The sequence below is a fragment of the Nicotiana tomentosiformis genome, chromosome 5, assembly GCF_000390325.3.
Source record: "Nicotiana tomentosiformis chromosome 5, ASM39032v3, whole genome shotgun sequence".
Lineage (NCBI taxonomy): Eukaryota > Viridiplantae > Streptophyta > Magnoliopsida > Solanales > Solanaceae > Nicotiana > Nicotiana tomentosiformis.
Genome location: NC_090816.1, coordinates 111,882,997 through 111,896,485, shown reverse-complemented (window position 1 = coordinate 111,896,485; position 13,489 = coordinate 111,882,997). Strand labels below are relative to the sequence as shown.

The following is a 13,489-nucleotide window of genomic DNA, read 5'->3' as shown; positions in this document are numbered from 1 at the left end:
AATTAAAATGATCTTACTCTTGTTAGATTATTCCTTTTAGTGATGGGCTTTAAAGTTGCTCTAGGAGAAATAATTAAAATTATTTTACTCTTGTTAGATTTTTCCTTTTAGTGATTGGGCTTTTTAAGTCTTGTTGACTTTTTGACAGAAATTTCTTGTCTAAAATTGCTCTTGTTGTCTAGCTTTCTGTCAGCTGTACTCTTTCTGAAACAACCTTTGGGAGTTGGCAGTTGAGTTATTGCAGAATATGAGATTGTGTTAGTATAATCTAAGCCGTGTTGTTAAAGGCTCAGTTGAGTCGTACTTAAACACTGAAGTTTGGTGCTGCGCGGACTGGCATTTTATCTTTTGCATAAATGGCGCTAAAACACAGGCATCAAAGAACTAAGGCATGTGAAACATCTCTCTTGGGCTCCATCGTGAAAAGAGCAACACTAAACAACAAAGACAGTTCATTTATATTGCTTAGCTGTTAAGAAAACCGGGTGAATAAATATTTTAGTGACTAGGCATAGGAAATTAAAAATTTAGTGTTAGAGAATCCATAACTAAATTCTAATTACTTTGGTTTAGTTATCTTACTCATCAATTTTATAACTACTGATGTTTCTTTTACTTTAGTTAGCTTTACTATTTTTACTGTCATTACTTTATTTTCGTCTTAGCTTTTTTACTCTTGTATTTGCCAAACCTGTTTTGAAAAACGCTTTTCTTGAGCCGAGGGTCTATCGAAAACAACTTCTCTACTCCACAAAGGTAGGGGTAAGGTTTGCGTACACCCGCCTATACCCGCCTATACCCGCCCCTCCCCAGACCCCACTTGTGGGATCACACTGGCTTTGTTGTTTTTGTTTGATAACTAAACCTAATTAAAAGCTTAAAACTGTCTGTTCACATCTAAATAGAAAAACACATGCCTTCTCAACTTGAGTGAATTTTTACTTCATATATTTCATTTAACTGCAGCTTTTCCAATTTTCATCTCTATGTAATTGCTGTTTGTGATTATAGTTAATCTTTGTTGCCTTACATGTATATTCTTAATCCTCTCTTCTTTTGCTCTTTTTTTCTTATTTTCCATTATAGTCCGCGCTTTAGTTGAGTTTTATGCTTAAAGCTCAACCTACCTTGGCGCTTGTCTGTCCTTCTTGCCTTTGATAACACTGGATCTATGTTATTTAGGCTTGCTAGAGTACTTTGTCTGTTCCTTCTCACTGATTGTACTCTGTTTTTTCCCCCCGCCTTTTTTCAGAGCCTTCCATTATAGGGTTTCCTCAGTTATTGAACTTTGGCTTTCCATAATCATTCCCCGGGTGAAATAGTTTTCTAGCACTGAAATATAATGACATTTTTTCTAAAATGAATGTTGCCTAGTTTTATTGAATTTTAGAAGTTGATAATCTTGGGAGAGCCTCTCTAAACCTGCCTGAAGACTTCAGGGCGCGGTAGCTGCATTAGAGAGAGCAGGCTGATTGCACTAATTTGTGTGACTTCTCTTGACTCAAAAATCTAAGATATTGAAAGAAAAGATTTAATTTTCAAGATTCCTTCTGATGCTTCACCTGTGGAAACATTTCATTATTTCAAACCCATGCGGATGAAAATGGAAGGAGATAAAGCAAAAGAAAGCAAATGATAATGAAATGTTTAGATTACTTGTCTCTACTTCAAGGCAGTAATGCTTTGTGTCAATGTTTTCTTTCCAGTTTCCTTATTCTTTTCCAAGTTGAAACTACTAGAATATTTTGTGGAGTGTGACTATCGTATTGCAATATCATTGGGTAGCATACATCAGGTCTAGCTCTTTCATCTGCACTTTGTAGTGCTAGTGTTTGTTGTCAAATCAAGTTCTTTAATTACCAGAGAATATATTTGTGCATAAGTATTCTTAGGAACAATATGTTCTTGTACTGCACAAACTAACTCATGCCCCAACAAAAACCAGCTGATTTTGGCGAAGAACCTTTTTCTTTTCCTGGAGAAGAAGAAAAAGTTGATATGCAGGAAGTGTGATGTCCTTTCGCAAATTTTGCAGGATGGGACTTGAGTGTTACGCGGATTCGGCACTTGCAGCTGGCATTGGAATACCTAAAATTCGAGGAGATTGAAAAGTAAGTTTGAGTAGCTTATTGTGAACCTAATTATTAGAATGGCTATAAAAATGAGTAGCATGTAGAAGTATTGATTGGAGCATTTTAAATTAGCTGGTACATCTACTGAGATATACAACATGACTAGTACTTCGAAAAAGTTTTACTAGGAAGATCTTTGAACCTCTGCCTTTTTTGCTCTTAATCGTTGTACCTGAATCTAAAGGACTCTGAAAATCTTTCCGGGGTTTTTAATTTTCATTAGGTAATATTCTAAGAAATGAGAGCTGTAGGCAGCTTGTGCATTTTTTTGAATTTAAAGTATACTTTTGTGGACTGGATATTGTCTGAACTCTGAAAATTTCTCTACCACTTTTAGATTTTATTAAAACGCTTGTTGCAAAGTTCTTCTAGGTATCGTCTCCAATTGATTAGTTTGAGAAACTACTCGTGCCAAAATGGAAGATCCACATCACCTCCTCGGTTGTAAAATCGTTTTTGACTAGTTCCCCAAGCTTGTTAGAAGCTGATTAGTTGACCGAATGCTGTTGCAATGGGCTCACCCTTGTCTCATAGGCTTATCTCTGTCCAATCTACTTGTTTTGCTTTAACATGGGTAAAAAAGTTTATCAAGAACGTGAATAATAATTACCTGTTAACAAAGAGAGATATGTGGGAGAAGCTCCTAGTTCTCTCTAGAATCAAGAAAGCTAGATCATTTGTCCTACAGGGAGGCTCTTTCTGGCTATCCTTAGAGCTAGGTGGAAGCTGCCGGAAGCTTGATACAGGCAAAGAACCAAGGTTTTCTTTTGTCAGATGAACATACTCAGAGAAGAAAGAACCTTTTGAAAACATGCTTGCTTGGGAATTTTTCGAAATGGGTAGATTCTCCAGAGGCAGTAAGAAACTGGGCTATTGAGGAATGGGGTGTAGAAGATGGTAAGAAAAATCTCTCAACTGGTGGACACGCAATTTCAGTTTCGATTTGCGAACGAGGAGCAGGCCATTAAAGTTCTTCAAGGAGGAAGGTGGTGGTTGGGGGAGAACTTTCTGACTGGTAAACTGGGTAGAACTTGCAGGATGTGTCGACCCACTCTTTTCTGGCGACACTGCAGTGGTAAACTTTGTAGGGCTACCGGCACTCTTGTGGTGCTTTGATCTTCTCAAAAAGATTGGAGATCTTTGTGGAGGTTTTGTTGATGTAATCTGTAGCTTGCATGACTTGATGGGAGTCAGAATTATAGTGAGTAAGGGAGAAGGTTTCCTGTTTCAGTGGTGGTGAATGATGGGGATATGGAGTTCCGTTTGTGGATGTTTCCAGAATTTCGCCCAGAGAATGCTGGGGAAGGAGGATGAGGGGGGAGATAGAAGGGGGTGATAGAGGTAAAGGGGGTTTTCACTGGCTGGGATTAATGGATAAATAGCCGCTAACGGCTAAAGTGGATATGGTCGACGGGGGTTCTGAATTGGTGAAGGGAAGAAGGTTTAAAGGGGGGGTGGGGGGTGGATGGACATAAATACCCATGGATTAGTTAATCCAGTTGCTGGTTTAGACTCATACTCTGAAACATAGCTGTATCTCTTTTTTGGCGTTTTGGTGTAGACTAGAAGATGTCAACACACTGGATAGAATGTTAGACTTCCACAGCTTCCCACAGTAATGTAAAGGAACTGAGTTTGTATATAATATTTGGCACTATCTTCCTAATTCTTGTTTATCATTAGAAGTTTGCTCTGCTGCCTTTTGGTTTGGCTTCCTCTTTATTTTAATTTTTTTTCTGGTTAACTATGATGTGTTTTGCTACCCGGTGAAAACCAGTTACAAGTTGATTGAGTGACAAAGGGGCAGCACAAAATTAATTTTACTAATCAATAGAATAGTACTTTAAGAAGGGGAGCCTTGGCGTAACTGGTAGAGTTGTTGCCATGTGACCAGGAGGTCACGTGTTCGAGCCGTGGAAACAACCTCTTGCAGAAATGCAGGGTAAGACTGCGTACAATAGACACTTGCAATCCGGGCCTTCCCCGGACCCCGCGCATAGCGGGAACTTAGTGCACCGAGCTGCCCTAATAGAATAGTGCTTTAAATATAAAAAAACGTGGGGCTTCGGCTGTCCTGCTTTATATGCACCTGTTGCTTTACCTGACTTTTCTTTATGATATGTAAGCCAAGAAAAAAGGTAATAACAAAAAGGACATATTACTGACTAGGGCACCAAGACCAATAGGTAACGAGAATATTAACTTGGGCACCACTCGTTTGGAGCTGCTATACAAGAGAGACAGAGATTGAAAAACACTAAAAGAAAAGCTTAGCGATACTACCTCAAACTCTAAAGTATTAAGAAACACCAATAATACTGCTTTGTCTCAGATTCGGCCCACAACATTATTGGATTAACGAAACTGGATGTGAATTGGTTTTTGGTTTAGTAGTTTACAGTCATTTCATCTCTAAAACATCAGTTCTAGGTTTGTGCCTCCGGAGGACTTTTAGAGACATGGCATGTTATAACATCTTATGTTTGTCTATCGGGTCTTTAGAAATGCTTAAACTGGATGTGAATTGGTTTTTGGATTAGTAGTTTACAGTCATTTCATCTCTAAAGTATCAGTTCTAGGTTTGTGCCTCCGGAGGATTTATATTGACATGGCATGTTATAACATCTTGTGTTTGTCTATCAGGTCTTTAGAAATGCTTACTCATGTCAATTTGGCTGAAGAAGGCATCTTGAGGATGCTCCTTGCTGTTGTTTATCTTATGTCCTGCAACGTTGGTAATGATAACGAGGTCGCCGCTGCATCAAGGTATGCAGTCTTCTAGGTGTGTTATTTTATGATTGTTCTGAAATTCTTCTGCTTGAGTGTTTTTCTATGTTTACTTAATTTTGTCATCTGTGATTCTTAAATTCTATAATTATCCTTTCTTTTAAGCTTTGCTAGATGGGCTCTCTGGCCATTTGTCAAACAGGAAAGCGTTGAAAAGCGTCAAAGTTTGTTTGGGCTTTAAGTGCAAATTGCAATTAAACCATGTGCTTTATGAAAAAAGGCTCAAATGGAAAAAATAAATACATAAAATAACTATAACACAACAGCAATTTATAAACAAAATAATTAGAAAAAACCCTACAATAGACGAAAAGCAAAGAGGTATAAATTATGTCTATCAAAATTAAAGAAGACCTTTTATATTTCTAATTCAACCCAACTAGCTAGGGGTTGAGGCCTAGTAGTAGTATATTTGCCGCAGTTTTTAATTTGTCATAAATTGTGTGCTTCACTTCAAAGAAGGGTGCACTTCACTTCCCGCTTTTCGCTTCAAGTCCCATGGACCTAGTCGCTTTTTTGCACTTTTCGCTTTTCAAACACTGGGTTACTCATATATGTACTTTTTTGGTTTTGAAAGTTATTGATTAACTAAAGGATACGCCCATTAAGGAATCCCAAAGTTAGCAAGTGACGTACTATTGAATTTTACCATATCATTCTAGGATTGCATGAACGACCCCATCTATGAATTTAAATTGTTCTATTAGTAAGAGGGGAAAAAAAGGACTAAACAGGCACATGCTTGATCTCTGGCCAAGTACGCAGAAATATTTCTGTTGACTGTTGCATTGTGACTTGTTTCCAATACCTTTGCGTGCTCTGATATCAAGTTAAATTGTGTGAAGGGTCATCTGGAACTAGCTTAAGCTGTTACTGAGGGAATACAACAGTCACTTCATCATTTCTAATGGTGGTATAGTCATTAGTTGTTATAAAGCTTGGTTGAACTATATTGTGGTACTACGAGATAATATTCTTAGTTATGTGGTTTGTTTATAATGATTGAGTAAGATAACTCATTGCTTATTTTTGTGACATCTTCGTTATTGTCTGAATTCACTTAGAGTTCTCTTTCTTATGCTTAGATCTTGATACAGGCTTCTTGCTTTAGGAACTGGCTTTGCCACCAAGATGATACGGGAATATGGTTTATTGCAGCATAAGAAAGATGGTATGGAGTCGTGGAAAGTTGGAGGCGTGCAAAATTCTTTTCTTTCTTCAGAGTTGATAGATAGTAGACCTGATGAAACAGGAGATCTAGAAAGGCTTCATAAGATGGCTCACTTTCTGGAGATCATACGGAATCTGCAGTGGCGACTCACGTACAAATGCAAAAGGCTAGGCCAAGAATTGGTATTTTTGTCCGGTCTTCCAATGTTCATTGTAATCAGCTGCTTGATGTTGATACGTATTACATCTCCTTTTATTTCATGGTCTAGGTGGATCAAGGTGACGCCGTAGGTGAGACAGATTTGTTGCAGGACGAATCCAGGATTCTAGATGTTTCTGCTGATGTCTTATCTCTGGAGGCATCAAACCAAAAAGGTCTGATTCCTGCTTCTGAGATGGAGAGAAACAATGGGGAAGCCCTTGCTTTGATGCCCGTGGATGCATTTGATTCCAAAAACATTTCTGCTTTGGACACTTTTGAGGAACCATCTTTAATATCTGAAGGAAATTCTTTGAAAAGAGTTTTTTCCTTAGAAAATCCAAAGGATATGATTGCACGGTGGGAGATAGATAATTTGGATGTGAAAACAGTTGTCAAAGATGCTATACTTTCTGGTCGTCTTCCTCTGGCTGTTCTTAAGCTGCATCTTCATCGTTCAAGAGATTTAATGTCAGATCAGGAAAATCAGGATACATTCAACGAAGTTCGTGAAGTTGGAAGATCTATTGCTTATGACTTGTTCCTGAAGGTAGGTCTTTTCCAAATGTTAATTTAAAAAAAAATATTGTATGTCGAATGAGTTAGCTACCGTTCATGATCAGGGTGAGACTGGACTTGCTGTAGCAACACTTCAAAGGCTGGGGGAAGACATTGAAACCAGCCTTAAACAGTTGGTTTTCGGCACTGTTCGGAGATCTCTACGGATGCGAATTGTTGAAGTCATGAAAGGACTCGCGTATCTTGGACCACATGAGTTGCAAATTTTGGAGAAGATCTCACTTATCGAGGTAGGTGGAATTATTGTTATTAAAGTTCCTGTAACTGTCTCTATGAGTCTAGATTGTAGTAGAATTTTGAGCTGACGGTTTGTTTTTGCACAAAGAGGGTTTATCCTTGCAGCAGTTTCTGGAGTACCTTCTCTTGCCGGCACAAAGAGTTCAAGGGAGTATCGAATGCAACAGAAGAAATAAAACTGCACTTATTGGCTCCATTGGGTAGAGACCTAGTTATTGCCTGTGGTGAACTTGATGGAGTTGTGTTGGGTTCATGGATAAATGTCAACGAACAACCAAATGCTCCTGAAGCTGACGATGATAGTACTCATTCTAGCTACTGGAGTGCTGCTGCTGTGTGGTTTGATGCCTGGGATCAGAGAGTTGTTGATTGTGTAAGTAACTTTAATTGTTGCTTCCAGAAAATTGCTGTTTATTGTAAGGGGCGTCAAATGGGCGGGTTGGGTCAAAATTTGGACCACTGAAAGTGGGTTGAGTCATTCATCCCGTCCAAACTATGCTTGAGTCAAGATGGGTTGGGTCAACTTGGGCTAAATAATTGGTCATAACCTTACCTGCCCGACTCAAAACTATCTTCTTTGCTTGTTTATTCGTCTTTTATAATTTCTTTAATTACCAAATTCAAACTAAAACATCTTTTCTTTATTGACAGAAAAAGTGGATTAAATTTTAGAGACACTTCTTTTTCTACTTTCTACTGAAGCTTTGTTTTGGGTCATTTTGGGCTACCAAGTTGCAAGTTGACCCAAATTTTTAAATGGATTAATTTGGGTTGTTCCCGAATTGAGTTTCATGAATTATTCCTGACTCAACCACCCATGTTTCAGCGGGTTGGGCGGGTGTATATTTGCATAGGTCAAATTTAACACCCCTATTTATGGGACAATAATTTTGAATTATCTACCATAATTCTTCCCCTCTGTGATTGTTATGTTATGATTCACCTCATGTGACAGTATAAATTTAAGCTGTTAAGAAAAGAATGGAAATATCTAATCTATTAGGTCCTAGAAACTGCCCTTAATGTTAAGGCTAGATTGTTTTGGATGTACCTTGTGCTTAGAGTGTGGTGACAATTGGTAATGGTGGGACTTCAACTCAGCACCTTGGCCTGTTATCTTGTTAAATTATGTGGCTACACTTTTATTTAAAACCTTAAGTTATTAGTTAGTTAGGGAAGAGGGTTTTCATTAATTAGGTTTCGACAAAATTCTTGAGTATGTATATATTGCATGTATGTGTGTGTGTGTGTGTGTGTCTTTTTTTTTTAATTTTGAATTTTGGAGAGTGGAAAAAGTTGAGACTTGAGAGGACTTAGGATACTTGACATGCAATTCTTAAGTTGGACGTTTCCCTTAACTGGAACTTGAATCCGAGCATCGACACTGAGATTGAAGGCCCTTAACTTTAGACAATCACTTCTACAGGTTTTCTCGCTGTCCCTGGTGATACTACTCAAAAGTCAGAGCCACAAGCTTGTTTTTCATTGTTATTTATGATCTTTAGCTATACTCCTTTTCCTCTTAGTCTCTCATTTGCACTTCTCTTTGACTTGATGTCAGATCAATGATGTGGATGCTTTTCAATGATGGCCTTTTACCAGATCATTGCTAGATATATAATCATTTAAGTGACTTGTTTTTACATTCCTCGAAATGTGCACTTGTTAGCAATTTAGTTCCCTGGCCAATCTAGGTAGCAGTTCTCCACGTTCCAAGTGCTTTCTGCACCTAGCAAAATCTTGTAATTTAAGTTAATGTACTCCTACTTGTCAAACTAATTAATTAACATGATGATTCATTTATGAGAAAGAAGCTAGATTTGCTACACATAAATATGATGTAGAAAACTTTGGAACAAAGATTGCACTCATACCATGCCCATAGAACTCTGATTTGCTCTTGTGTTTTCCATTTAGCATATTATTTTCTTTGAAAACACATCTTGATTCGAATGAATTGTCATAATCACGAGTTAGCTACTCTTTACTGGCAGAATTTTGACAATTACTAATTGGATCCTTTCATTCGAAGGACACTGCACCTTTGTCTGTTCGATTAACAGCTTGCCAACTTCTTATTGTTATTTTTAAAGAATGAAAGCATTAAAAAGATGAATCAACTAATCTCAGTCATCCCAAGCACTCTTTGCTGGCCAGGAACTAGAGCCAAGGGGTCCCAACGCAGGAAGCTACTCCTCTTCCGCAACTCCATCCTTAATGGCTCGGAAAATGAAGCTTGAATATTATAGAATCAAATTGTTTTTCTTTTATTTTGATCATTTCTTTGATCCTGTTGATTGTATCATATCCGTTTTTTATTTTCATTATTCCATCTTGAGTTTAGGTGATCTTAGTGTTCAGTAAAAACTCTTTACTGGCAATAAACATAATCTTATTTGCTGACAGATAGTGCTGGATCAACCTTTCCTTATGGGGGTCAATGTTTTATGGGAGTCACAACTTGATTACCACATTCGCCATAGTGACTGGTTGGATGTTTCAAGACTTTTAGAGGTAATTCCATCATATGCATTAACCAGTGGAAGCCTCAGTGTCAGTTTGGATGGTGTAAGCTCTTCACCAGTTGACGAATATCTTCAGAAACCTCATGACTGTGGCAGTTACATATATTCTCTTGAAGAGGTGGATGCTGTTTGCATGAATGTACCGAGTGTCCAAATTTTCAGGTTTTCTGTGCACAGCATGTGCTCCACGTGGTTGCTAATGCTTATGGAGCGAGAACTTGCTAAGAAATTTATTTTTCTGAAGGATTACTGGGGAGCTACTGCTGATATTGTTGCTCTTCTGGCACAGTCAGGTTTTATTCGTGATGTGCATAAATCTTTACCGATGGATGAGCTGGCTGAGAGCTGGTCAGACTCTGTACTAGATATTAGTGATGCTAGAACTCATCCACATTCCATCGAAGCATTTCATAAGGTTATTGTTCACTACTGTTCACAGCACAACTTGCTGAATTTCCTGGATCTTTACCTTGACCACCACAAATTGGCTTTAGATCATGAATCAGTTTCCTGGATGCAGGATGCAACAGTGAGTAAACCCGACTTATCATTGTGTAATAATATTTTGCTTTGGTTTCGGTATCATGTGTGAATTTTCTTTAATGTGAAAACCATAGAGTTTCGATCTTATTATTGGTTGTTACTTAGCCATAATGGAGACCTATGTTCATTGATGGTTTCCGCTTTTGAAAAGCTGAAGTGTCAAAACTGACTGTTGGAACCATGTAATAGGTGATGGTCGCTTCTATATTTGTATATTTTTATGATAACTGTTGTTAATAGTATTTAGGTTTAGTGCAATTTTAATTGGAATAAGGTCAAAACATAATGTTAATCAAGGCTTTCCTTTATTCATGGTTGTCAAAAGACTTAATTTTCATCAAGTTACAACAATTGATTAACCTCCTCATTAATCTGATCAAATTCAGGGACTTAGACAGTAATATAACTGGGCACAAAAAGCTGCTTGCCTTTTATATAAATTGTCATTTCAAAATGTCCACCGAAAACCTGTAAGGGCAAATGCTTCATTCATGCTCCGGGAACATATTTGCCTGAGCGATTCTGTAGATGCTACTGGTATACTTGTCTTCTTTTTGCAAGCATTTTGTCTGAAAAAATGTTTCTTGAAACTCCTTCCTTTTAGGTACTTATAATTGATATACTACCTTGTTAATGGCATGTGTACTTGCTTTCTTCATTTTTAAGATTACAGTCCCTATACAGGTTTTTCGGTGGACATTTTGAAATGACAATTTATATAAAAGTGTTTACTCCAACCAATTTATATAGTCTCTAAACACTTTATATAAATTGTCATTTCAAAATTGTTCTCTCCAAATCAATAGCTCAAATGCAGCAGCCACAGTAGGGAAAACTCCAAGGGCACACCCTTAGTGAATTACTCCGGACTCCAGTAAGGGACTCCTGTGGGAGGTGCGTGCATCAGAACGTGTCAAATGACAAGCCTTTCTCTTTTATTTTTCCTACCCTGGGAAGCTGGAAGTTTTTGAAAGAAATTTGGGCCTTCAACTTCCCAGCAATCCAGACGGCCTTAGATTCTTCTTTTGTAGATCTCATTTTCATTTCATTAGAGCTCTCGTTTTTGTTTACTTTTTCCTTTGACCTGTTTGTGGATAAGTGAAAATCTGCAGTGGTTAGCCCTTTCTCTTTTCTTTTGTTTTTGGTTGACATCTAAGTCTAGATTTTGTCACACACAGTATATCTGAAAATCATTTTGTAGTTCTCCAGCTCTCACAGGAAAACTTGGTTCATTACTCCTAGGTGGCTTTTATTAGGTTAGCTGTATGCTAGTATAAGCCTCCATGGACCTTAGTGTAGTCCTTCAGGGTGCAACTGATCAGAGAGCTTCATTATTCTCCACTATGTGGCATATAAATTGTCTATATGAAAATACTAGTGGGGGATCAAACAAGAAATTGGTCTCAAGTTCATTAGACTAGCAGACGCCTAGTTACGTTTCGATGCAACTTGCCTTTGCATCTTGCTCCACTGAGGCCTTTTATGCCCTTTCATCCCGGAAAGCTTTTTATTATGCATCGTCTCTAGTTGCTGATTTCCTTTAAAAAGATCTATTGGTTTATAGTGCTATATATTTTCCTTGTGAACTATCTTTTTGTGCGTTTTGACAGCCCAATTCACTATCCTTTTGGTTTTCCTTCTATATGATCACCAGGGAGATAACCAATGGGCAAAATGGTTGCTCTTACAAAGGGTCAAGGGAAAAGAGTATGAAGCGTCATTCTCTAATGCCCGCGCTGTTGTATCACATAATTTGGTTGCTGGTAACAGTTTCAGCACTATGGAGATAGAAGACATAATACATACTGTTGATGACATTGCGGAAGGAGCAGGAGAAATGACAGCTTTAGCCACATTGATGTATGCTCCGATTCCGATTCAAGATTGCTTGAGCAGTGGTAGTGTTAACAGGCTCTATAGTTCTGCACAGTGTACATTGGAGAATCTTAGGCCATTCCTCCAGCGCTTCCCTACTTTGTGGCGTGCACTAACTGCGGCATGTTTTGGACAAGATCCAACTTGCAGCACTATAGGTCCTAAACCGAAATGTGAGTAGCTACTTCACTCCTAAATCTGCTGGCCGCCTTGAAGGACCTCAAGCAGTTCTCCTGTGATGGCAGTTTAAGTGTTTTATCACATAGGCCTAACCAAAGTTGCACCTTCTTTTGATTATGACCTTTTCCTTATTAACTATGTGTCTTCTGCAGTATTTGGGTACTCTGATTTATTAGACTATTTGAATTGGCGCGAGAGTGTGTTCTTCTCTTCGGCACATGATACTTCACTCTCACAGATGCTTCCGTGCTGGTTCCCTAAGACTGTCCGGAGATTAATTCAGCTTTATGTACAGGTTGCCTATGATCCTTCAATCGTCGTTTAACTTAATTCCTTGCTCTTTCTTAAGATTTCATGGGATGGAAATTACAATGTAGGATCTCCAACGACTTTACACTATGGAGATACTAGTCTATCTTTGGCAGTTACTAAGCTAACTAGAACCAACTCTAACGATCAAATTCTTAATGTGTGTCCATTCATGCTTGGTTGTGATCATGTTCTTTCTGTAATGGCAGGGCCCACTTGGTTGGCAATCAATTGCAGATTTGCCGGTGGGTGATCCCTCTCTTCTAAGGGACATTGTTCCTTCTGACATCAGCCCCTTGTCCTGGGAAGTTGCCATCCAGAAACACATTGAGGAGGAGCTGTATGATTCTTCATTAAAGGTTAGTAATGCTTCTGTGATCATTTACTAATGTCAAGCTTTGAGATGCTGTCTTTTCGCGTCTCGTTTCCTTATCTGAAATTGTGGTTGTTGAAGACATAATTAAGTAAATAAAGTGCGCTTTCTCTAATAATTTAAGCTTTTAGATGAGATGATCACATTCTTCAACATGGTACCAGATCAGGTAGAATTCATGGATTTGAGTCTCATTGCCACCTACATTCAAAAAGAATATTTCACGTGCTTGGCCCATAAAAAGAACCAGGTCTGCATGCAAGGGGATGCGTGGAAGAGATAATTAAGTAAATATAAGTGTGCTTTCTCTAACAGCTTAAGCTTTTAGATGAAATGGTCACACTTAAAGGCCTGTTTGAGGCATGCTTAATCCTTGATGCAACTCAAGCTAGTTGATGTGTGTCGCTTAACTGGCCATTTAGTGCGGGCACTATGCTCACCTCAATGTCTACGGGTCTATATTAAAGGGAGACAACACTAAACAATAAAGATAGAAAACAAATCGATTTATTAATTTATGAGGAAATTTTATGGATGAATTTAGTAATTATGGTGTGAAATTTAAATTTTGTAAAAATTA

General features: G+C 38.1%; 2 protein-coding genes across 3 annotated transcripts in view; both read left to right on the top strand.

Annotated features, from left to right (window-relative positions):
• Positions 1 to 13,489, top strand: part of LOC104091667 (glucan endo-1,3-beta-glucosidase 8-like) — a 152,093-nt gene that overhangs the window by 97,741 nt on the left and 40,863 nt on the right. The window lies entirely within an intron of this gene.
• LOC104091664 (uncharacterized) overlaps positions 1 to 13,489 on the top strand; it is a 45,485-nt gene that overhangs the window by 7,766 nt on the left and 24,230 nt on the right. Inside the window, exons 4-14 of one of the 2 annotated variants that reach the window (XM_070175220.1) lie at positions 2,036 to 2,111; positions 4,776 to 4,898; positions 6,017 to 6,079; positions 6,122 to 6,272; positions 6,359 to 6,838; positions 6,912 to 7,097; positions 7,193 to 7,477; positions 9,511 to 10,158; positions 11,827 to 12,220; positions 12,380 to 12,522; positions 12,746 to 12,895. In XM_070175220.1, coding sequence (XP_070031321.1) covers positions 2,036 to 2,111; positions 4,776 to 4,898; positions 6,017 to 6,079; positions 6,122 to 6,272; positions 6,359 to 6,838; positions 6,912 to 7,097; positions 7,193 to 7,477; positions 9,511 to 10,158; positions 11,827 to 12,220; positions 12,380 to 12,522; positions 12,746 to 12,895 — 2,699 coding nt within the window. Of the gene's footprint in view, positions 1 to 2,035; positions 2,112 to 4,775; positions 4,899 to 6,016; positions 6,273 to 6,358; positions 6,839 to 6,911; positions 7,098 to 7,192; positions 7,478 to 9,510; positions 10,159 to 11,826; positions 12,221 to 12,379; positions 12,523 to 12,745; positions 12,896 to 13,489 lie in introns of both variants that reach the window. The other variant, XM_009597045.4, reaches the window with a different exon arrangement.